Below are 22416 nucleotides of genomic sequence, written 5' to 3' on the forward strand. Positions count from 1 at the left end.
AGTGTATGGTGATGTCCTTTTGACTACTCATTCTGCCCTGGAGCCATTCTGTCTCTTAAGGAAGACTGTGCATGCCTGTGGATGTTCAATAGCACTCAGAGGTTTGGTTTTGCTATGCTGTGCTTTAATTATATGAGAGGAAGTGTGCCCATTAAAAAAGTTATATATTGAGCAATGTGTTGCTTTTATAATAAAGACAAATAGAAAATTTAGCAACAATATATCAGAGCTCACAAAACATTTATAGGAATTTCCAGAAATTTCAGGATGTATCAGTATGTTATTAATTTCATAAGAAAATAACTTTTAATACCTTTTATCCCTTACCACCTCAGGAATAGCTAACTTAATAAATATTTCTTGAGTGAATAGTTGACTATGTATAGGTACAGGGATAACGAGTGAGTGAATCCAGGTTTTCTAAGACACCTTCTGAGATCTATTTTCAGGTAGGTATAGGAAGAGGTCATTCTAGTGTAGGGCCCCACTCTTTACTTGTAGCCTCTGCAGGGGTATTAAGAAAGAAGGTTGGCCTCTGGTACTAATTTCCTTGGTAGGTTATGTGGGATCAAAGGCAGAAGTTAAGGAAGTAGGTCTATTTTTAGATTTGGTGACTTATTTAGATGGGTTGCTATAGAAAGTGGTGCAAAAATATTTCGCACATAGAATATCACATCCAGGGTGCTTTAACACTGCATTCAAATGATCTGGGATGGGACAGATAGAAGCATCTGCAAACTGAATTAAGCCACTGCAAACTCCTCTTTGGAATACACAAGTCTGACAGCTGGTGACTCAGGTTGTGGGTCAGGACACCTATTGTTACACTTGTCATCACTATGTCACCTTAGTTTATAGATTTAGAGGTTAACAGGATCTTCAGTAATTTACAGTATTTGAAAAATCTGTTCAGCTTTTCTCCCCTATAAATTTCTATTGGTCCATGTCTGTATGTAGGTGAGGGTGCTAAGATGCTTGTGAGTTATCATTACCAATTGCTAGGAGGGAAAATGATCTCACTCTTGAACAAGTGGTGTTTGCTTTCTCTGTGAAGGGGAGTGACCTGCATAGTGGAGGCCAGAGGGGGAACATGGCCTGAAGATCCCTGTGGGGTTCTTCTCCATCCCCTTGCAACTGCATCTTCTCTGAGTAGAGGAGCTTCAGTTTATGTGACTTGCACAACTGCCAGACTGCACAAATGCTATCCTGAGAAGACGGCAAATTAAAATGTCAGAATTTCAAGAAGATAGCTTTATAATAGCTACATTGGAAAGCGTTTGATATTCAGTGGTAGGAAAACTGCACTTCAGGAAAATATAGGACCTTTTTAAAAGAAATTAGGGAAGAACCCACAAGAAACAATTCTAAGCTAGTCTGGCAAATTTATATTTTCTCCATGGCCTCCGCCTCCTTTTTGTAATTTTGCTTCTGTTCTTTGTTCTCTTGGAAATGTTTCCTATACTAATCTGAAAGTCCCAAGAATAAGGGTAAAATGTGATTTATTTTGAGACTGAAAGGAAGTTGCTTTGCTGTGTAATATCTCTATTATACATTGATGGATTGGTTTGTTTGTCTAGCCACCCATTCATCCATCCATCCATCCATCCATCCATCCATCCATCCATCCATCCATCCATCCATCCATCTATCTTTTCATGCCCCAAATATTCCCTGAGTGTTTACTTTCTGTAGGGATTAAGGGTAAAGAGCTGAAGACAAATAAAAGCCCAGTCTTCTTGGAGCTTTCTTGCTTAAGGGGAAAATAAACAGTGGATCAGTTAACAAATAACTAGATAATGTATTGTCAGTTGACAATGTCATGATGAAAATTGGAGCAGTGTAGGAGAACTGGTGATAACTGATAGTTTTTGGTTTCTCCATCTCTCTGACTGCTCTCACAGCCTCAGTAAACTGGAAGCAACAAGGCAAACAGCCAGTGAGTTTTCAGGTTAGGGAAGTTTATTACCCCACATTCCACCCCTGCTCTTTCCCTCCAACCTGTAAGAACTGATGCCTAAATTCTGCATAGTAAGTCAGCTTCCTTCCTCTGGTTGCTACCTCACTCCATTCCTTGCTTGGATCAACCAGAAACCTCCCCTGTGCTTTCTGTTTTCAAAATGCTACAGAACTCTAATCTGCTAATGTTCCTTTCCCCCCTTTGTTTTGTGGGTTTATACCTTTTGAATGCTCTCCCTACCCTATATATTTGAAAAATGGGAAGAATGAAGACAATCTCATATATACAATCCACCGGATTAAATGGATTTATCCATTTTGTTTAAAATTGTGATAGTAACAGAGTGATCCTGTGAGTGCTGGATATTTTTAATCCTTGCAATGGCTTAGCAGTAGCATTACCATATGACTAGCACATGATTATCATGTGATTATAGTATCATTATCATAGTATCATATGACTATCATATCGTTATCATATACCTATTGTTATTAATTACTCTTTCACCTCCCTTATTTTCCCAGGAAATGGGAAGGAAGCCATCCTCCCATTCTACCAATCTTACTTCTTTTGTGGATATTCACTTTAACTCTTAGAGTTGTCCACACAGACAAATCCTGACCCCAGTAATGATTCAATTAACATTTCAGTTCTCTGCCTGGCATTAGTTCCTACAGAGGTTTCTACTCAGGTAAGTTGTGATTCTCTGTATCTGTCTCTCTAATTTTGGGGGCAGTGATTTACCTGTGATCCCAATTCACTGACAGATCTAAGAAATGCCATTAATTTGCAATTTATTTAACTTTTGTTATTAGGATGGAAGTGATGACATACATGTTCTATATTTAGAGCCTCAAGTAAAGTCAACCTCTTTCAGGCCATTTGCTCTGACTGTTTTAGCTCCCTGGGATGTCTCCATTTTCTCAACTCTTATCACTGACATTAAATATCAAAGTACTTAATCATATTCCACTTTTTACTAACTGTTTTGTTCTTGCATATCTTGTCTCCTAGTTAAATTGGGACCAATTGGAAATAAAAGGAAATTATTTTATCTTTTCAGATTTCAGTAGGTAAATATAGATTTGAATGCCTTCTATGTAGCAGACACTGCCAATTATGTTAAACTTATTTATCATAATATTCTATGATATTTTTTGTTTTCATGACTTATTGACATAGAAACTGATGCTCAGGGAAGTTAAACATTGCTTGTGGTCACAAGTTTTGAAGTGGAAAGTTAGGTTTTCTGTGTGATTCTAAGAAAAAGACAGTATTCTTAAAGCACACAGTCTTTAGTGTTTTGCCCTCTCTCCTTATACACTAGGCACATCCCTGCTTATTGGATGAATTGATGGATGAATTATCTGGACTTTCTTTCACTTTTGTTCTCTTTATAAAGTGAGGATCATGGCAGGTATCTGAACCTAAGAACCCAATACCCAATAGTATAAGGTCTTTTAATCTGGCAACCAAGAGAAAATAGAATTAATCAACTAAAACCCTCTTCTATTACTTCTCATTAAACTTCTAGAATGTTCCAGAAGTATTTATTTTTTAGCTTCATTTCAGGGTAGAACATTTTAGCCACTACTAAAGAAAGCACTATTAACATTTTATGAGTTGGCTCCTTTCTTCCTAACACTGTGGAAATAAAATGTTTGCTAAATTCTAGCTGTTCTCTCTCTCTCTTTTTTTTTTTTGATGTTGTTTTATAATCCACCTTTTTATTTCAACAGGGACACAAAGATATGTTTTAAAACAGCAATGGTCAAACAAGTTAGAATTTTCATGAAATACTAGAAGACGTAACTAAGCCATAATCTCTGGTTTTCTGTGTTTTTTCCTCAAATATTTCCCTCACTGTTTGTGTCTCTCTAAATCTCATTCTTAAAAGAGAAAACAAAACACTACTTCGCCTTTTGTTTTTATTTTTTTAAGATTTATTTATGCATACAAGAGCTGGGGTACAGTCTAGAGGTGTGTGGGGGTGTGTGTGAGAGGATTCACCAGAGACAGAATGGGGAACAGAACAGCAGATTGACTGAAGTATACTGTTGAGGGGAGCAGCAGGCGAGTCAGGAGAGGTCTGCTGCTCCATGTGAGTTGCTTGCTGGGCCAGGGGATCGAACTCATGCTGCAAATGCTGTGGACAGCTTCATAGGTTGCGTCTTAACCCCTTGCGCCACCAGGGAGACCTCTACTTTTCCTTTTTAAAGATACAACGTACATACTCTATTATTTTGGGAAATGCAGAAAATGTCTAAAAAGAAGAAAATAATTTCTTATGATCTCATTATTCATATGATTGCTAACATTTTGGCACATTTCATCTCTTTTTGCATAAGGCATTTCAAATATTTTGTATCCGATAATTTAGAATTTTAATAATATTTTGTGATATATGTGTATCAACTATTCCTGCATTTAAATATTCATAAACATTATTTGTATCTAATGTATGCATATTAAATTGCATTAACTCTTCCCTTAAGGCTGGTGATTCCATGTGGAACTAGAGGTGATTAGATGCAAAAAAAAAAGAAGAAGAAAATAGGGATAGAAGACATGTAGGATTTTGACTCATATTTATTTACCATGTGATTGAAAAAACCCAAGTTAGAGACCTTGCAATCATTTACCATGAAGAGATTTCTCATTTGGTCAAGATGGTGTACAGATGCTGAGTTTACCCTTCTATTTATAACAATCTTGGCAAAATATAGCAAATAATAGTTTTATTAATATTGGATAATTTGATTTCAGAGCAAAGACAATTGCCAGAAATAAAGAATTTCATTTCATAATGATAGAGACAAATCTACCTAGAGTAAATAACAAATTTAAGCATGTATGTACCTAATACCAGAATTTCAAAATACTTAGACCAAATACTTATTGAAATGCAAGGAAAGAAAAAATCAACCATAATCGATTTCAGCACCATTTTCACAATATTTGATAAAATGAGCAATATTTTATCATAATATTTGACATGATAATAAATGATAAAATAAAATAATTGGCCAATAGAAGACTTCTATAAGACTATTAATGATTTTGAACTAATTAACATTTATATAACTTCACTTAAGAACAGTAGAATATACATTCTTTTCAAATGCATGGATAGCATTAAGCAAGATATATAATATTCTGAAACAACAATTTTCAATAAAATTTAAAACAATTCAAATTATACAAAGCATGTTCTCTAAATGTAATTAAGTTAAAAATCAATATCATAAGATATCTGAAAACTGCCCAAATATCTCAAACTAAAATCGTGTATCTAAATGACACATGGGCCAGATAAAGAAAAAAATCAAAAGGTAAATTAGAAAGTGTTTTGAATTGAATTTAAAATATATAATATTTGAAAATTTTTATGATGCACCTAAAGCAGTATTTAGAAGAAAATTTATAATATTATACATCTATATTTAAAAAAATATCAATTCAATGATCTAAGTTTCTACTTTAAGAAACTCAGAAAAGAAGAATAAATAAAACACAAAACAAGCAGGCCAATGTAGGCAATAAGACCAGAGCTAAAATTAATTAAAAAGACTATTTTATGCTCTGATTGTTTCCCTGCGGAATTCTGTACCAAATATTCAATAAAAATCTAATTTTAATTTGACACTAACTTTCCTAGAAAATTGAAGAGGAGAGAATATTTTCCAACTTTCTCTGAAATGAGCATTACTCTGATACCAAAGTTGGACTAAGATATGCCACTAAAACGAAACCATACACAAATGCATAAAAAACCTAACCAGAATTAAAATTTTAAAAATATAATTTACAATATCAGGAAAACAACAACAACAAAAAATGAAACACTTAGAAACAAATCTGAAGAAAGTGATGAAAGAACAAAAACACTGGAAAAAACTATAATATATTGCAGAAAGAAATTAAAGAGAGCCCAAATAAATGGAAATATCTCATACATGGATTGGAAAATTCAAAATTGTTAAAACACTGATTCTCCAAAAATTGATTTATAGTTTCAATATAGTTCTAATCAGTAGATTTAAATTTTTTTTTTCATGAGTTGGCAAACTCATCCTAAAATTTATAGGAAATTTGAAGGACCTACAAGAGGCTAAATACCTTTGGAAAAGAACAAAGTTGAAAGACATATTGTTGCCCTCAAGTCTTATCATGAAATTACATAAATCAAAACTATAAGACTGGCATAAAGATAGACAATTATGGAAAGACAATTTCTAAGTCATGAGAACTATGTTTTCCTAAAGAAGGTGGCTTAACAACTTACCCATGTTCTTAACAACTTGCCATGTGCTTAAAGTAGTGCTTATCCAGGAGTGGTTTGAAAACTGGCAATTTTAGCATCACCTGGAATTTTTTAGGTAAGTCAATTATTGGAGCTCCCCCAGATGTACTGAATAAAACCTATGTATGAAGCTCAGAAATTTGTTTTTCATAAGTCCTGTAGATGATTCTCATGCACAGTAAAGTTTGAGGAATTCTAAATCCTCCAGGATTTGGGAGGTAGGCAAAGAAGTTTGGAGACAGCAGTAGAATTTGGTGTCATAGAATGAAAAAGAAAACTGATGGATTTTTACCATGCAATCCTAAAATACACTCTGAAGTTGTTGGGCTGATTGGATGAATAAAAAATAAGCTAATCTCATTTCTGGCCATCAGGTGATAGGTAATTGTACTTTAAAGTGAGCAAATAGATTTACTAAGCATAAGCAATGGACACAATTTGTTTTTGGGAACTGATCGTAAGTAGATGCTTGAGAAGAATATAGAAGCTATGAAGAGAAATCCAAGATTCTGTAATCTTTCCTTAATTTTCTTTTTAAAATTCTCTCTTTCACACATATGTGAGCACATGCATATGCCCACTCTAGTGGCAAGCCCACAGCCTGGCAAGGCAGGTTGTTCTGGAGGCAGCCAAGCCTCCCAGCACCCCCTGCGAATCTCTGGGCTTTCTTTTCTCTGGGCTCTTTGGTTCTCTCTCTTGTGTTGATCTTATGGTCTTGACTCATCTGTAGTCACACAGCTCATCCTCTCCTAGCTGTCACTTTTAGCCCATCCTCTACGCTCAGGGCTGCACACTTAATGCATGCCCACACCCATACTACAGGTGTCCACAATCAGGGCACATGTGCCCCTCGCCCATGCTCCCAAGTGCCTTCTGCATTAACATGATCAAGGCTGCAGGTAATAGCCACAGAGGCTAGTGGCATAAAAAGTCCAATCAATTCATTTATCCTACACCCACCAATTTATTATATGCACGCTTGCTTTCAGAGTGCAATTTCATGACACTGGAGACAGGGTGAAGAACTGAACATTTCTGATGAACATTCTTAGCAATCAGATCACCTTGAACCAGAGTTGAAAGTCTGTTGTAACCAGGTATGGCCTAAAGATTAATTTCTTGGGGAGTACTTGATTACATTAGGGAGGCTGAGTGACTTCTGAGTCTATGATCAGAATTTTAGTCCTACTGAAAATTATACTATATTGGATCAGAAAACTAGGTCTAGTGAAATCTGGCCTTACTTTCTTAAATTTGGAGGTAGCTCATCCTAAAAACCAAAGTAATTCCAACCTGTAGAAGGGGAAGGAAGGGATAATGAGGAGTTGAAAATACAATGAGCACCTGAGCTTATGTGTTGCCTTTTTACAGTGTTTCTTTTTATCTGTATCAACTTGCTTGAATCTTCCACATGGCTGCTGAAGAACTAGGTTTGGCTATTGTCCTTCCCTGTGCAAATGTTATAGTTATAGTCCCAGTCTCTGACATTTCATCAAGATAAATGGATTACTCTTAACTGAAAACAAAAACAAAAACAAAAAAAAATCACATATAATCAGGATACTGCTATGTTAGCAAGGACAAATCAGATCCTGATTTTTAGTGGACTTGGCAGACTGTCAGCCTCTACTAAGTGTTCCCCACCCCACACCTTTTCTCTATTGCCATGTGGTCATAATTTGTCCTCTGGATGCTAGAGGATTATCAAGAAAAGGAATTCAGAATCTGAGTGAGGGAGTACATGCAAATCTCTCTCATTGGAATCCACTGACTTCTATTCTTCATGTGAAACGGATTTTATCATTTCTCTGGCATTGAAAGATGATTACTCAGTATGGCTGTCAGTCCTTTGTTTAGTGTCAACTAAACCTGGGCTACAATTGCTTCTCTAGTTCTAAGAAGCAAGAATTAGATGGTTAAATTGACCACTAACTCAGGCAGCATGACTTTCAACATTGTTTAGCATCACAAGCATGTATGGCAAGCAGGAGCTAAGTAAGAGTACCAAGAGATAGAGTGTAGGGTGATATTTTATTCCACCTCTTTGTCTTTTGTTGAAATGGCCTTTAATATAATGTCAGGCAGAATATTACGGCAATTTTCCAACTTGCAGAATCCTTTGCATTAAAGCAAAGGTCAGAGTAAATGTATCTTCCTAGAATTTTAGATAAAAGGTGTCAAAATTTTGTGTATAGGCATGTGTTAAAGCATGTGAACAGTTTTGTAGATTACTATAACCTTTGCTATATGCCAGGCACTATAATATGTACATTGCATGCATTTATTATTATATTTAGTTCTAACAGCAACCCTTTATGATAGTCATTATTCTTTTCTTTCACTAAGGCATAGAGAATTTAAATAAATTATCCAAAGTTATAAGATGGTATAACACTGTGGCAGAGCCAAGACTCAAATGTGAATATGTCTGACTCAAAAACTCAGGCTTTTTCTAGAGCCAGCTGCCTCCTTGAAAGCTCTGTTGTTCTTTCTAGTTCTATGGTATGAATGCAATAATCTTAGGGACCCAGATGAACAAAAGTCCTTCTTTTTAACTCAGATTTCTTAGTACCCAGCCAATCATGGATATAAACTTTTTTATGGCCATGATCTTGAAGAAATTAAAATAATCAAAATAAAATCAGGTACTGAAGCATTTACATTGACTACTCTTTGCCTGTTTCCAGAAATACTGGAGGAAATGTCACAAAAACACATATCCTAAAACTATCTAATGAACATAATCTTGCTCTCTTATGAACTCTAACAGAACTTTTGCTGTATTTCTCTTGTGGAACTTGTCAAATTATATGTCACTGCTCCTACTATTTTTCTGATTTTATCAAGGTAATTTTCAAAGTAGAGATTCTGTATCAATTGAGTTCCTCCAAAGAAACAGAATAATAGATTATAGGTCCCTTCTAATATCCAAAAGTAGGAAAATTACAATTTGGTATGGTTTTTAAGTTAATTTTGGATTTGGGAGTACTAAAAGAATTTTCTATATAAATTAAAGATAGCAATGTTCACAATTCCAAAAACTAACCTATCAAATCACACCAAATAGGAATATTTCAGATAGTGGGAGAAAACTATATTCACATCTCTAGATCTATCTATCTATCTATCTATCTATCTATCTATCTATCTATCTATCTATCTATGTATCATCTATCTGGCATATATAAAGAAATTTGCTCTAAGGATTGGCTCATGTGATTATGGAGGCTGTATTCCAAAGACCTCAGACTCATGAGGGTTGATCAATCATATAGTTCCAGTCCAAGTTGAATGGCAGAAGACTTATGTCCCTAGAATAATGCTCAATCAAATATTTGGGCACTCAGTGGCATAGTAAGTTTCACTCATAAAAGTGATTATCACAGTCTCAAATTAACCAACATAGCCTTTCTGATATTGGGCCTTGAACATAGTAGATGCTCAATGCATATTTTCTGAGACACAGTAGAGATGGTGATTCCTAGAATATGGCTCAGATATGAATAATCAATTATTATTACCCTATTCTTATTTCCCACTCTGTCCACAACCAATAAGGCAAGTGGTAGGGGTGCCACTTTTTGTAGTATAATTTGCTCTAGAGACAGAGTGGTGTTTGAATTTACCCTGTTTCTTTCTATTCAGCATTCATTCTAGCTTAAGTCATCAAGTGAAAAAACATGAATACATGGGACAAATTCATATGTTCAGTATTTAATATCATTGTTAAGATTTTGGGAAATGTATCTCCTCTAAGTTAAACCTGATGTAAAGCTATTATTAAAGAATTTAACAACAAAAAAAATAACAGAAAAAGCATTCATTGAGCACCTGCTATGTTAAAGCTCTGAACAAGATGTTGTGAGAGGTGCGAGGTGATGGAGCTTAGGCTAGTGAATGAAGTGTGACAAATTTGTGGCATCCATGCAGTTAGTTTTTATGAGCCTTTTGCCCATGTGGAGATTGAAGTTGGTGGTGAGAAACTGACTTTGGATCTAGATAAATGTTCTATTTCAGATCTACTGTAAAGTAAGTTGTTTGCATACATGAATGATTTTGTAGCAGAGAGTTTTGCACCCTTTGGGTAAGCTCTGCAATGCATTTAATTGAGGTAGATTGGTGTGAAAACAGACATGGAAATGGAAGATCAGGATTTAAATATTGGTTATGATGTTTATTGGTTGTATGATATTTGGCAAGTCTTTTGGCCTGATTCTATCCAGATTTGATAGAATGAGGGAGTTAAACTAGCACAAATTTACAGACTCATCAAGCCCACATAAATCTTGGATGTATATCGTGAATTACCTTGCCTATTTGCACATTGAAGACAATGCTGCATCTTAGGGGAGGTAATAAATCATATTATTTAAGAACATGAGTTTTGGAATGATATTCATGCACTTGGATTTGAATTCTGGTTCTGCTACTTCCTTGCTATAGAAACTTAAGCTAGTCAGTTAATGTTTTTGAACCTCAAATTTCTCACTAGAAAAAGAATGTGTTAGTAATTACTTGTGTGTTACATGCCATGAGCATGAAATGAAATGAGATTACTTGGAGAGTATTTTAAAAAAATATTTATTTGTTTATTTTGTAGAAGAACTGGGGTGTAAGCCAGAGGTGCCAAGGTGAGGAAGAAAGGGGGTAGAGTGAGAGGATTCACCAGAGACAGAGCAGTGAGCATAACAAGCAGATTTACTGAATACACTGCTAAGGGGAGCACCGGGTGAGACAGGAGAGGTCTGCTGCACCATATGTGGGTTAGCTCCCTGGCCAGGGATAAAACTCAGGCTACAGTGGTGAAAGTGCTGAGTCTTAATCCCTAGTCCACCAGGGACACCCTACCTGGAGAGTATTTGACAGAAAGAATGGTCTTAGATACTTTTAGTTTTCAAAACAATTATATATGTTATTTATATGTTCTTGATTGCATTTTGATAAACTGTATTCTATTGTGTTTTTCATAGATTATGTGTTTCACACATAAGTTGATTCTTTTAAGATCCATGATTTGACCAGTTTTGACAGATAATCTGCAGTATGAGAAAGTATGATTATAATCTTCATATAAAATATTTAATAACTATAGCCAAATGATTGCAGGAATATATCATAGAGTCACATATATAAATTCTTTGCTTTGTTTTAAAAATATTACTTTTAGAAACAATTTTTGGCTTTCTGTGATTTTGTAATTCTTTGAGGTGTTTTTGTTTGTTTCATTTTGTTTGTTTATTCTTTAATCCTGATAACCATTCTTCATGACTTGGAATATTGCAGAAATGCTGGTAAACAGGAAGATTCTTTTTTGTTCTAAGCAGTTCAAGGATATAAGCACAGACAATAAGGGTTTATAATACAGCATTTTCATCTGGTTGTTATTTTGGTATTCAATTACTATAAAAGATTTTACCCACAGAACTCACACAAGAGAATGTATTTTCTTTTGAGCACACTTATTTACAGTGGTTGCCCTTTATCATGGTAATTGCAATGCGAGAGCACATACTCTGAATATACATTATAACTGCATGGTTAAATAAGAAATGTCCCCTCCCTCAAAATAATCTAAATGCTAGGAAAAAACAAGACTCACCACTTACTTTTTTGTAACCACGGAGAGTTCTAAACGCCTTTGTAAACAGCTATTTCTTTTTTTTTTTTTTTTTTTTAAAGATTTATTTATTTGTTTGTTTTTGTTTGTTTGTTTATACAAGCACTGGGTACAGTCAGAAGCGCGGGAGGGTGAGAGAATTCACCAGAGCCAGAGCGGGGAGCAGAGCAGGCAGAAGGACCGAAGTACACTTCTGAGGGGAGCAGCGGGCGGCAGGACCCTCCTGCGGTGGCCAGGGAGCAGCCGGGGTTCAAACCGGCGCTGCAGAGGCTGCGGGCAGCTTCGCAACCCGGCGCTCAACCGCTGCACCACCGGGGAGGCCCATAAACAGCTATTTCTTTATTGAATATGTACAGTTAAAAAAAAGCCAGCCTCCAAACCACATCGAATAACTTTGTTTGTTCTTTCCTAGACCAGTAGTGTCAGGAAATACCTAATTGCAATTTCTCACAAATACTCCAGTATATAATTCTCCATCTGAAGAACTACACTTCAACATTTCATATTTGATTTTCTACCTCAGAGGTGGTAGGATTGGGAAATACGCCAGCTACCCACTTCACTCAGCCTGTGTTTAATTTTAGCTTTATGTATAGTAAAAACAGAAGGAAAAAGTGCAAAATAAATTGATTTGTGTTCCCTTCCCCTTCTTCTTAGGAACATACAAAATATTTATTTTCATTGTAAAAGGATGTTAGGAGATCTTTATTTTGAGTGGATCTTTTTTTCCACCCCTCAGGGTTAACCATCTTTTCTTTGAGACCTCAAATATGTTTCTTCACAGACTTCATCCTGTTCCATTTGGCAATAACAATATTTTATATTGTGTTTTTAATAAAGCAGTATCAACAGCTATTTATTCTCTACTTTCTAATGTCCTGAGAGCTTCAAAAAATAAAATAATCTAGAAGAAAACACATTGGAGAATGACAACCTTATAATAGTTGTATATTTTGCCTACCTTCCTCTTTTGGGTGGGTGAGTTTTGGTAAAAACCAAAATTAGTATTCTTTCTATAATTTTGAAACCATGGTGATTTTAATGAACTCTTTAGTATCTCTGAGATATAATATTTGAAAATATAGCGCCTCCCCAGTGGTGCAGCGGTTGAGTGCTGAGCTGCGAAGCTGCCCACAGCCTATGCAGCGCCGGTTCAATCCCCGGCCTCTGGCGAGGGTCCCACATGGCATGCAGACCTCTCCTGCCGTGCCTGCTGCTCCCCTCAGCAGTGTACTTCGTCAGTCTGCCTATTTGGCTCCCCGCTCTGGCTCTGGTGAATTCTCTCACCCTCCCATGCTCCTGACTGTACCCAGTGCTTGTATAAATAAATAAATTAAAAAAAAATTGTAAGTATAACCAGACTTTTGTTTTTTCTATTATACAGGTTTTTATTAGGTTGTTTTCAATGTTATATTTGCCATGGCCTCCTCAATGGTCTTAAGGAAGTTAAGAACGGAGAGAACATCAGCCTAGGTCTGTCAAATTAAACCCTTTCCCAGATACATTAATGATACTTAAATGTAAGAATCCCATTTTTCCCCCATTTCTGAGGATCTTTAGAATCTTGAGTATTCCAGCTTGCAGCTTTATTATTATATTTGATTGATATAAGAACTGAACAATTCTTCTCTTTCTCCAGTGGTTTGCATAATACCACGCTTAATTCCATCATCTGAGGAGCTTGAGATTATCATGAACAAATGGCATGGACATATTATTGTCATTTTCTGAAAGGAACTACTCGTTTTAACTGAACCAGATTTAATATCCTGGGTATATGTGGCTTTCGTTCCTAAATCACACCTACCAACAATAGTGTTATTGTGGATAAATGAAAGCAGAACACTGCACCACTCTCTACAGGAGGGGATGATAACTTATAATGGTTTGGTGTCTTGATGTAGCATTCACATGCTTCACTGTTGGGAAATACTTTTTTCATTGGTTTACACCATTTGTATTTTAGAGGCATAGAACCTACCCCTTCAGGTGTTGTTACTACACCACACCCACCTGTAAAACACCCATAGTATACCACTGTAATCCATTATGTTCCTTCCACACTTTGTTTTTACCTTTCCCCCTCTGGTAGCCTCAGTTCTACAGTTAGATTTTTAGGATTTGCTATTGGTTCTGCCTTATCTGACTCTTTTCTTTCTCTATATTCCACATATTAGTGATACCATCTGGTATTTGTTTTTATCCTTCTAACTAATTTAACTTATCATAATCCCACCAGCTCCAACCATGTTGTAGCAAATGGCAAGGATTAATCTTTTTGACAGCTGTGTAGTATTCCATTGTGTTTATATACCATATCTTTCTCACCCACTCATCTGTTTCTGGACACTAGGTTGTTTCCATGGCTTAATTATTATAAATAGTGCTACAGTGAACATAGGAGTGCATATTTCTCTTCGTATTAGTGTCTTTGCATTCTTCAGGGAGATAGCTAGAGGCAGAATTGCTGTGTTCAATGTAGATTCATTTTTAATATTTTGAGAAACCTTCAGACTATTTTCCAGAGGGTCTGGAACAGTCAGCATTCCCACCAACAGTGTAAGATGTTTCCTTTTTCACCATCCTTGCTAACACTTATTGTTTCTGGTCTTTTTGACATGGGCCATCCTGATATATGTGAGGTGGTATCTCATGGTTTGATTTGCATTTCCATGTGGATAAGTGATGATAAACTTATTTTTCATTTGGCTGTTGACCATCTGTATGACTTCTTTGAAGAAATTCCTATTTAGTCCTTCTGCCCATTTTGTGGGTTTTCTTTTTAAGTTTATATGAGTTCTTTGTAGATCTAGAATATTGACCCCTTATTGCATACATAGTACGTAAATATTTTCTTCAATTTTAGAGTTTGCCTTTTTATTTTAATGGTGGTTTAATTTACTGTTTGGAAGCATTTCAGTTTAATGTGGCCCAATTGCTTATAATTTCTTTTGCTTTCCTTGCCATTGGGGACAAATTTGCAAAGATACCATGAGAGCATATGTTGTAGAGATTTTGCCTATATTTTCTTTTGTGTGTTTTATGGTTTTAGGACTTATAGTCAAGTCTTTTACTTATTTTGAGTATATTATTTTGTATAGTATAAGATACAGGTATGGTTTTATTCTTTTGCACATGGCTGTCCAGTTTTCCCAGCACCACTTATTGAAGAAACATTCCTTACTCCAGTGTATATTCTTAGCTCTTGGCATTAGTTAACTGTCCATATGTATGTGGGTTATTTCTGTTTTTGTACCTGTATAATGATATTTTGATTATTATAGCTTTGTAGTATAGATTGAAGTCTGGGAGTGTGATCCCACCATTCTATTTTTTGTAAGGATTGCTTTGGCTGTTCAGAGGCTTTTATGGTTGCACATGAATTTGAAAAATGTCTGTTCTGTTTCTTTGAAAAGCATCACTGAAACTTTGATAAGGATTGCTTTGAATCTGTATATTGCTTGAGTAAGATGGGCATTTTAACAATGTTAGTTCTTCCAATCCATGAGCAGGGAATATCTTTCCATTTCATTGTGTTTTCTTCTATTTCTTTTAACAATATTTTATAGATATGTGATGGCATATCTAACTAATCAATATTTATGTGTCATTTTATATATCTTGATATATATATTTATGAAATTTTCTCTATATCTTCACATTTATCACCATCATCATTAATGTTATAACAGAAATTTAGAAATTTGATAAATATTGTATGACATCAGATCTAGAATTTACAGAAAATTCACACAGTGAATATCATAAGGATACTTTGTTTAAAGGAGTTTTTTTAATTGTAACTTATTTTTTATGATTTTATTATTCTGCCCTCTGCCACATTTTTGTTCCTTTGAGGTGAGAGATTTCATGGTTTTGCTTATAGAGCAAAGTAAATTGTACTTTTGAATACATCATCTTAAGAAAAAAGTTACCTTTGTTTCATTTACATTTTCTAGTTCACCACTTCTAGTAAAATGATTCATTATCTTCCAGTTATTGCTTTAAAAAGTGTTAATGGTAGAAACAGTTAAAGCTTGTCTAGTTTTTGTGAATTTGAAGTATTTTAGCATATTAGTAAAAATGTGAATTTAGAGTTTATAATTTTATTTATAATATATAGCAAAGACATAATGCAACTTTTGCTTTATGTTTAGCTTTATACTTACATTTCCCCCTTTTTGTTACTTATAATTTTTACCCTGATTTTGCTTTTTCCTCCCTTCCTTTGTTATATTTCCCCCTTTCTCTCCTTATTCTTTCCATTTTCTCTTTTTATCTTGCTTTTCTTTTCTTTTCCCTTTCTCATCCTTTAGTCCCAACTTTAAACTGTTGCACACATTTATAAGCAAGGGACTTATCAGTAAGTTGCCCAGTCTCAACAAAGTCTCAGTCAGAGAAACATCACAGAAACAAAAGCAAAAGCCACATATAAATAATTCAAATTTAAGTTGTACATTTAAGTAACATTTTAGGGGGTTCATCTCCTAATTTATGTCATTAGTTTCTCATTCTCGTAGAATCATTTAGGAGCATTCCTGCTAGCATAACTATCAGTAATTTTACCTGATGGCTTTATGTTGCTTCACTGTACTAATCATTCCCAAATTTTGTTTCTAGCTTAGACTTTTCTTCTGAACACTAGACTCAAATAGCTGACTATGTACTCAGGTCTTGCTTGGATGTGTAGTAGACATCTTAAATTCCACTTGTCAAATAAAACTACTAATCTTCAATCCCTTCCGCTTATTTTAATCTCCCTATAGCCTTATCATCCCTGTTTCTTGAGATTCTATACTCTCAATTGCCCAAGTGAAAAAACCTTGGTGTATTCCTGAAATTTTTTTCTCCTTGTTCACATCTCAACTCAAATGCAAACCAATGACACAGATTTTTCAGTTAAGATTTGAAAATGTGCTCATTTTGGCATAGATTAATATCCTCTGAGAATAGTTTAGACTGAGGTGATAGAATCCCCATTTATATAAAAGGGTTGGTGTTAACTTTTCCCGACACATATAGAGGAATCCTAAAAAGAAACATAGAAAAGGGTCTGATATCTAAATAAATTGCTGTGATAACCTGAGTAAGCTGGATAAGATACTCACATACAATCTTGGACCTCATTGTAATAAAGCCATTCTTTTGCATCAAGTAGCATTTGTTAAAGACAGTGGCATTTTCTTTTATAATCTACAAACCCTTATGAGTACACAATAAGTGCTGATTGAATAAATGAATTCTCAGTTTCCAAAGCAATAACCTGGTACTACAGATCTTTTTTGTGAGCTAAGTGTGGGTCAGAGGAACAGGCAATACTATTCAACTCACAGCTATTTGACCTCCCTGATGCTATAGAACCATAAACTACTTTCAGTGCTATAGATTAAAAGAAGATTGCCTGAAACAGCATCCACTTTTCTGAATGATTCCAATTCTAATGCAGCTGAAATGTGACATTTTGCTGTTGTTTTCTTTTACTGTTTTTAATTACTGGGTCTATTTGCATGAAATGAGGATCTGGGTTGCCTAGGCGTTCATCTGCTCCTATTGCATATTTTTCTATTAAATAAGGATCCTTCAATGCAGTTTTGCTCACTGCCTCCAACATTTTGACAGGACTCCCCCTCCCCTTTCACTATCTTCCTATCACTCCCCAGGAGACTGGTTATTTTTAAAGTACATAAACGATAGACTTTGGAAAGCAGCCAAGGTGTGGAAAGGGAGTTGGGTCATGCGATTGGGACTAAGCTACTAGGGGTTGCTGAGAGATGGCACCAAGCCATCCCCCGAATTGTCTAAGAATGTAAAGACAATCTGTAGCCCAATTTAAGTATTCTGCGCTATTCTTTTGCACAGGCTTTTGTTCTGAGGAGGACTCTTAGCTTGTTTCTAGAAGATTTTCAGACCAAATTATGGCCTATTAAAATCAAAGTTTGTCAGAGGCTCCTGATGGAGTCTTGAATCTCCTTGTCACGTAGTGTTGCTGTTTAGTTCTTAATGCTGATGATGCCTTGGTTGATAGTTTGAATCATGAACAAATCAATTATTATCACAATTATTATGGAAATGACTGTTCCATGGTACCTTACTTAACTGCCAGACAAAGAAATGCTATTGAGTAAAGACAGCACCTAATGAGAATGTATGGACGGTCACGTGCAGATGGCATCATGGTTAGAAAGCCAGCTCAGTGGAAAGCAGGGGCTATTTCTGCAATACTCTCCATTGCATCACTTAGAAACCAGAGCTCTTTTCCAGTTCTTTACTTGCAACTACAAGAATGTCTCCCCTTACTGATTTTTAGGTCTTACTTAGTGGTCCTTGTAACTTTCCTGTATCAGAGAAGATGATTCATGACATCATCCTTGCTTTTTTCCACTCCCCTGTTTATTGGAGGAAAATGGTTTGTTGCTCATCAACTTGGCTTGGAATATTTCATCCTGCTACTTTTTAATAAAAAATATATAATCCTTTTAAACATATTTGTGTTTTGTTCATTAAATAATTTTATTTATTTCATTTAATTTTATTTAATCAAGTCTAGTGAGTTGATTATTACAAATCAGTATCACCCTTTGTGTGAATATTTTTAATTTGTTTTAGTTTTGCATGTTGCAAAATGGGCTGTGTGTTTGCCATTTGTCCTCAGCTATTTCTGCATTATGCACACTGATAATACTCTCCTTCTAGGCTAATCATGTATCATTAAAATGCCTTCCTAGAGAATTCTTTGACTGAAGAAGCTTGGTGGTGGCATTAATTGCCCATAAGAGACCATGACCTATTGTGGAATGTAGAATATCTTTTAGAAGTGTCTGCCTTCACTACTGCAACCTCTCAATGGTGACATAAAGATCTTTGTCCTGTGCAGATCTAGTTACATCCAGCAACAGAAGGCATATGTCCACTCTGAACAAAAGAATACTTATTTTCACATTCCATGGCTGACATTGCGTGATAACATTTTTGCATACCTAAAAATTTTTATGCAGATGCCGTTTAAAGGCAAAAACTGCTTTTACAATAATCTTCTTTGTGAATGGAGTTTGAACTCTTAGCATTTGTTGCCTTTTCAATATGCCTGTCAAGTGATAATAACCCTTGACAGCCAGCAGAAACAAAATCAAAGGTTGTTTCTTCTGTTCCAAGCAACATTGTTTATCATCTTTGCTTTTTTGAACATATACCCATACACCTTAAATAAAAATAAAATTAGTATTTCATAAGCATGTTACCATTATATGGTTTCAAAGATACAGTTTACTCTAATTTTTACCATGACAAATTGCAGAGCTCTATTCCTGCCCGTTATATGGATGATAATTGACAAGGGGAATAATAGGCAGTTAATTGATTTTCCCATATTAATGTGCCATTAAAATTTTATAAGGCCATTATAAAAATGGGGTAAAATTATTGACAAGGTGCTATCTGAGTATGGGGTAAGATAGAAGCAGGAGAAATGACATTTGACTTGGGGAAAAAATGTAAAATCGGCTGCCCCCACATTACTAAGGTAAATCATATATTAGAAAATTTAGGCTGTATCCACATAATACCTGTAGAAATAATTGAAATTGAAAAATCTGTCTTAAACATTTTTTTGAAAGACTTTGACACTGAATAGCTGGTTAGAATGAAATAGTCTCCTTTTCAGAGTAAATTTGGTTATGCTAATCAAATTGTGCCTGTGGATATAACTTTACTGACAATTCAATTTATAATCAAAGGAATCAGTCAACAAGCTCCAAGTCATCGTATCACAAAACAAATTTATTTTGGTCAAAACTATTTTGAATCAACTTGTAACTGATATATTTTGTAAGTCCTAGAAAGCAATGAAGCAGACAAGTCTTTGTGTAACATTATATAAGATTGTTTAAAGTGTAGTAGTCATATATCTTTAATAAACTTTATTTTGAAAATTTTATTGAGAAGTATTTTTAATAACTGTACAAATAATTTTATGATAAAAATAATAGTAAAAATCCATTGTTAACAGTTGTGCCACATTTAAAGAACTGTATCTTTCTTCAACAGTTCAAATCCAACTGGAGGAAAAAGAAGATGATACTGAAGAAAATTCAAGTAAGTGGGAATGGGCCTTTTAGGATATGTTTCCGTGGAATAGTGGTGATTCAGGAGAGTCACCCTCTTACTTTTGGGGTTGTGCTGCCACATATAATCACAGAAGCATGTGTGGATGGTGTTTGATGGTTTCACAAAAAAAGTAAAATCCAACAAATAGAATCTCCAGTCTAGAGTCTATTCGAATGGCTTACACACATACTGCTCAAACTACAAATTACTCATGATCAAGTAGCCCTTATTGATAATATGTATAGAGGTTCCCCAAAATATTAAAAATAGATTTACCATATGATTCAGCAATTCTACTCCTAGTTGTCTATCTGAAAAACGCAAAAATATTAATTTGAAGCGATACATGCATTCCTATGCTCATTGTCATATTATTTACAATAACCAAGTTGTAGAAACAACCTAAGTGCCCAAGAACAGATGAGTGGATTAAAAAGATGTGCTATCACAATAGAATGCTGCTTGGCAGTAAAAAAGATGAACTCTTGCTATTTGTGACAACATAGACGTAAATGGAGGGACTAAAGCTATGTGAAATAAGGAAGAAAGAAAGATGGACTATAGAAAAACAAAACAAAGGGTCAGTCAAAACCAAACCTATTACTCTAGAATCTGACTGTAGAATTGAGGCTACCGGAGGAGGGGGAGGAGGGTGAAAAGATAAGGGTAGACAGGGCCCAATGGACTTGCTGGAGGACTATGGTTGCCTTGGTGGTAGGTGTGGCGTGGTGACATACATCTAAAGAGGGGTAATCCTATACCTCTGAATTACATAGTGCTGTAAACTAATGTTCTAGCAATAAATTTTTTTAATGTTCTAGCAATAGTTAAAAAGTTATTTCCTGATTCTCCTAACCAAAATTAATATTATGGATAATATTTACATCTTAGATATAAATTATAAATTTTATAAAGTAAGCATTGTTAGTTAATAATTAAAAAAATAAATTCATGACACATATGAAAAATGGGCATATTTAATTAATGAGGACTCTGGTGAGGTATTATAAGCAGTCCAAAGGAAATTCCAATAGCAAATCCACTTACAGATTAGTAATATTCAAATGATTGTGCAAATGGAGGCAAAACTTTTTTTTTTTAAAGTTTTTTTTTTTTAATTGAAGATTTATTTATTTGTACAAGCACCGGGTACAGTCAGAAGCGCGGAGGGTGAGAGAATTCACCAGAGCCAGAGCGGGGAGCAGAGCAGGCAGAAGGACCGAAGTACACTGCTGAGGGGAGCAGCGGGTGGCAGGAGAGGTCTGCGCGCCATGTGGGACCCTCCTCCGGTGGCCCGGGAGCAGCCGGGGATTGAACCAGTGCTGCAGAGGCTTCAGGCAGCTTCACAACCCAGCGCTCAACAGCTGCGCCACCAGGGAGGCCCAAAACTTTGTTTTGATTATGTCTTCAATGGATGAATTCATTTGCATGTCTACGGACAAGAATTATTTTGCATTGCTGTCCAATTATCTATAACTTATGGAGACACAAAATAGCTCTCATAGATTCTGAATCAGATATACTGAAGAATACGATACTGGTAATCACAGTTTTCCACTGAAATGCAAATTTCCTACAGTTGTTTCTATTGAGGGAATAGTGATAACTATAATGTTTGCTTTTTAATGTAATAGTTGATTGTAATTATGAGAAGTTAAAGAGCAACTAAATGAAAATGAAGTAGGGTTGTGTGTTATAAAATTCCCTTGAAGGAAGGAACTTTCTATTCTTTCTCCTGGAAGCTTCCTAAGAAGTTTTGGCTTTATGAGGCATTGTTAGTTGATGAACAAAATATCACTTTTTCTCAGTTTTACATTAAATTCATATATACAAGTCATTTCTATTCATAAGGATAGAATGATCAAGCAAATGCATTTCTTATCCATTTCATTTAAGAAAGAAAAAATATGTAGAATAAGAAAATAGATGTACTTGGACTCAAGAATGGAGGTAATTTGAATTAGGAGCGATCTAAAGGACTGCATCCAGCACTATTTACAATAGCTAAGCTATGGAAACAACCCAAATGCCCAAAAATAGATGACTGGATCAAGAAGATGTGGTACATATACACAATGGAATATTACTCAGCAATCAAAAAAGATAAACACATGCAATTTGCTGCAACATGGATGGAGCTGGAAGGGATCATGCTCAGCAAAATAAGCCAGAAAGAAAAAGAAAAATACCAGATGGTCTCACTCATAGCAGGAATTTAGAAAACCCAAATAAGGGACCAGGAAAAAGACTAATTGTAATAAAAAAAAATCAAAATCAACAAGCAACTATGAACCAGAGACACACTACTGGGGTGGGGGAGGGGAGGGAGGAAAGGAGGGATTAGGGTCAAAATAAGGGAGGGTGCAATTGTATGGGGAATATAACCAAGGTGAGAATGTATACATTGTGCAAAAATGAAAAATGATGTAAGAATTA

At 35.2% G+C, this 22416-nt stretch overlaps 1 protein-coding gene across 6 annotated transcripts in view; it reads left to right on the plus strand.

Annotated features, from left to right (window-relative positions):
- Positions 1-22416, plus strand: part of TMC1 (transmembrane channel like 1) — a 300988-nt gene that overhangs the window by 183498 nt on the left and 95074 nt on the right. For all 6 annotated transcript variants that reach the window (XM_054689505.1, XM_054689507.1, XM_054689504.1 and 3 more), the window contains one exon: positions 19921-19968. In XM_054689505.1, the coding sequence (XP_054545480.1) occupies positions 19921-19968 (48 nt within the window). The remainder of the gene's footprint in view (positions 1-19920; positions 19969-22416) is intronic.

The sequence above is a fragment of the Talpa occidentalis genome, unplaced genomic scaffold (assembly GCF_014898055.3).
Source record: "Talpa occidentalis isolate TD23 unplaced genomic scaffold, MPIMG_talOcc4v2.1 talOcc4.7, whole genome shotgun sequence".
Taxonomy (NCBI): domain Eukaryota; kingdom Metazoa; phylum Chordata; class Mammalia; order Eulipotyphla; family Talpidae; genus Talpa; species Talpa occidentalis.